Below are 4,203 nucleotides of genomic sequence, written 5' to 3'. Positions count from 1 at the left end.
ATTTATGTTAAGTCAATATCATTGATTCATTATATACTTATTTAATATTTAATGTTATTTGAAAAGTTGGAATAAACATATGCTAAAACTGTAGTTTATCAATTGCTATAGAATTTTTATTTTTTTTAGAGCAACTATTTGGAAGTTAAGACATGTATTTTCACAAGTATCCGTTAGCATACTTCTAAATTTGATACATAATATTGATGAATAAAATATTTGGGCTTCAAGAAAACGAGTTGTATATTATAAGTTATCATAAAGTTGTATGTATGTATAAAGTAATCCAAAAATATCTTCAATGGATTTCTGTTTACATTTTGTCTGGTCGGCTTCCTCCTATCCTAATTCACCCACTTCTCCGCCCGCTATATTTTACTGATGGATTCACTGTTGCTCATGAGGTGTCTGAATGCGACAAGATAACGGATCGTACTCTATGCGTGTGTTAAACATTGTATGTGTGCGTGTTTCTTTACAGATCCAAAGATCTCTTCCGATATAAATATCCTCTTTTAATTATCAATCCATCTGTCTTCATATATACGTTAAATTATAAGATCACAGATCTTTCTATAAGGTTCCATCAATTGTCTGCCGCGATACGATGATATTAGGGTTCATAATCATCCAATTCAATTGGGTTTCTGATTCCTAACCCGGAATCGCAAGAAAAATACTCAATTGTCGGATGATTACCACAACCTTTTGATTTCCATTGAAGTTCGTCTGTGAAAAGCCTAGCGATGTTAACGTCCTCCAAGTGTTCGACGAAATTACTCTGAGGTTTAAAGTGAAAGACTTTCTTTTCTGCTGTAAAGGAGGTATGTTACTCTTAGATATTGATCTTCCTGCATATAATTGTCCATTGGTTCCTTTCTATTTTGAGTAATTTCCTTTTATGTCTATATCTCTTCGAACTTTTCACCCAAAATTAGGAAATCTCACTACATCTATTAACTATTAATTATTAGTGGTTGCACAGGGTGCACTTCTTTTTAATTAATCGTTACTATCATGCATAATTCAGTTCTTCTATCCCTTCTTATCATTCTACACGACTAATTATGATTGGTTGGATGATTTAGGATCTTTCTTGTTGAATTCAAATTATTGTATTTCTATAAATAACATTAGTGTTCTATTATGATTATGTAGAAAAATGGCAACACAGGTTGAGCCACCAAATGGGGTTAGATCAGAAGGGAAGCACTATTTTTCTATGTGGCAAGCATTATTTGAAATTGATACCAAATATGTTCCCATTAAGCCAATTGGAAGAGGTGCATATGGTATTGTGTGTTCTTCTGTTAATCGTGAAACCAATGAGAAAGTTGCAATAAAGAAGATACACAACGCGTTTGACAACCGTATTGATGCCCTTAGAACATTGCGTGAGCTTAAGCTTCTTCGACATCTTAGACATGAAAATGTTATTGCTCTTAAAGATGTCATGGTGCCTATACACAGAAGAAGTTTTAAAGATGTGTATTTGGTTTATGAGCTTATGGATACTGATTTGCATCAGATTATTAAGTCATCTCAGGCTCTTACAAATGATCACTGCCAGTATTTCCTCTTTCAGGTATATTTTGACTCTACAAAATTACTTGAATTTTGTAAATCTTGAAAAGCTTGAAAATGACATGAATTTATAAATCTTGGTAATCTTGAAAGTGTACCCTGCATAATGCAAGTCTTGAAATTTTTGAAAATAACCCGGATTTTGTAAATCTTGAAATAACGCGAATTATGTAAATCTTTGAAAAAGACCACAGATTTTTGTAAATATTGAAAATAACCCGAATTTTGGAAATCTTGAAAATCTTGATTTGGGTTCTTTTCAATATTTACATAATCAAAGGTTATTTCAAGATTTTCAGGATTCGGGTTATGTTCAAGATTTATAAAATTCAGTGTTTTTTAATTTCCATACCCAAAAAAAACCCAAATTTTGCAAATCTTGAAAATCTTTATTTGTGTTCTGTTCAAGATTTACATAATTCAGACTATTTCAAGATTTTCAAGATTCGGGTTATGTTCAAGATTTATAAAATTCAGTGTTTTTCTTTTCCATACCCAAAAAACAACCCTGAATTTTGTAAATCTTGAAAACAAACCCGAATCTTGAAAATCTTGGTTCAAGATTTACATAATTCGGACTATTTCAAGATTTTCAAGATTCGGGTTATGTTCAAGATTTACAAAATTCGGGTTTCTTAAAAAAAAAACCCAAATTTTGTAAATCTTAAATATAACCCACAATTTAATTCTCAGCTTTTACGAGGCCTCAAGTATCTCCATTCAGCAAACATCCTCCACCGTGATTTAAAACCCGGAAACTTACTCATAAATGCAAATTGTGACCTAAAAATTTGCGATTTTGGTCTTGCAAGAACAAGAACCACAAAAGATCAATTCATGACAGAATACGTTGTCACCCGTTGGTATAGAGCCCCAGAGCTCCTCCTTTGTTGTGACAACTATGGCACCTCCATTGACATTTGGTCTGTTGGTTGCATCTTTGCTGAACTTCTTGGAAGAAAGCCTCTTTTTCCAGGCACAGAGTGTCTTAATCAATTAAGACTAATCATAAACATTCTTGGAAGCCAAAGGGAAGATGACATTGAGTTTATTGATAACCCAAAAGCAAGAAAGTTCATAAAGTCGCTTCCTTTTTCACAAGGGACTTCGTTTAATCGGTTGTATCCTCATGCACATCCGTTGGCTGTTGATTTGTTGCAAAAGATGTTGGTTTTTGATCCTTCGAAGAGGATTAGTGTGACCGAAGCACTTCATCATCCGTATATGTCATCACTTTATGACCCGAGGTGTGATCCTGTGGTTACATGTCCATTGGATATGGATATAGATGAGGATCTAGGGGAGGAGATGATTAGAGAGATGATGTGGAAAGAGATGCTTCATTATCATCCTGAAGTTGTTGCCAATGGTAATGCATAGGTGATGTTTCTTGTTACCATTGTTGTTGTTGTTGTTGTTGTTGTTGTTGTACACTAATTATGGATACATGAGAACGACTGAAATGCTTGTTTTATCTTGCATGAATGCGCTGATTTTATATCTTTTTGAAATAAAGATTTATGAAATGTGCTTGAATTAGAGCATGAATGTTTCATGTTGCATGACTATATGTTTCTTTTTTTTACCATTAAGTCGTGTATGGATAAAATGGTTGAATGGGTAATGATGGCTGAATTGGTGTTGTTTACATAAGGTTTGATACTTAGCTTATTAATTGTTCCACACCGTTATAAGTTAAAAAAGTGTTTGGATAAAAATAGTTTATAGCGGTGACAAATAACTAATAAGTCATTTTTTTATAAGTTAACTCCGTCTAACTTATTAGTTTATAAGTCAGGAAGCTAATAAAATATAAACCAATAAGTAATAAGTTTTTTTTTGCCAAACACCCCCTAAACGATCATTTTCCCTTTGCATCCAAACAAATTATTTTCACAATGTACATCAATTCTCACGATATTAATTAGTTTTAAGGATATTGATCAAGTTTAATATGAGAGGGGTTGGGTGGAAAAAAAATATGAATGACAAATACATAAAGGGTTGGAGTTTTAACACGTTAAATTGGTTTTTTTTTTTTTTTTTTTTTTTTTTTTTTTTTTTTTTTTTTTTTTTTTTTTTGTCTTAATTCATCAATTCATTATGTCTGGACTAGGTTAAAAAAACAACTATGTATAGTTTTCCAGCTTTAACCCATAAAGTTTATTAAATTAAATGACAATATCCTTTAATGCTGGTAAGGGCAATGAATATGTAAAACTTCCCAATCATTTTTCACACTCACTTCTCTCTAGAAATCCATAAAGCTTACAAATCTTCAATTTTCTAATTCAAACAAACGTCACATGTCATTAGTCGAAGGAAGTAGTTATTGTCTAATTTCGGTGTTTTGATAAAAATGCACCATATGGGGAAGTTAGCAAAGCAAAGCATACCACACTGATTTGGAATAACTTTGTGTAACTCTGACAACACAACAAATTCTTTGCTAGATGCAATCTATGCTACCAAGTTATTTTCGACTCCAATAGCATGTTCAATCAACATAATATAAGTTTTCATAATTCTTATTATCTTTTTAATAAGTTACGATTAATATATAATTTGGAATTTGGTGACTCGAATGAATAATCCAACCCAAAATGAAATGAAGAAAGC

General features: G+C 32.0%; 1 protein-coding gene across 1 annotated transcript; it reads left to right on the top strand.

Moving 5' to 3' along the window:
- The first annotated feature begins 313 nt into the window (after nt 1-313).
- On the top strand, nt 314-3,123 carry LOC111880946 (mitogen-activated protein kinase homolog NTF3). Its single transcript, XM_023877359.3, has 3 exons — nt 314-824; nt 1,159-1,585; nt 2,278-3,123. The coding sequence occupies exons 2-3, from the start codon at nt 1,163-1,165 to the stop codon at nt 2,962-2,964; spliced, it is 1,110 nt and encodes a 369-aa protein (XP_023733127.1). The 5' UTR covers nt 314-824; nt 1,159-1,162; the 3' UTR covers nt 2,965-3,123.
- The last annotated feature ends 1,080 nt before the right edge of the window (nt 3,124-4,203 follow it).

This window comes from Lactuca sativa, chromosome 5 (assembly GCF_002870075.4).
Source record: "Lactuca sativa cultivar Salinas chromosome 5, Lsat_Salinas_v11, whole genome shotgun sequence".
NCBI lineage: Eukaryota > Viridiplantae > Streptophyta > Magnoliopsida > Asterales > Asteraceae > Lactuca > Lactuca sativa.
Note: the sequence above shows the minus strand (reverse complement) of the source record. Positions and strands in the feature narration are given on the sequence as shown.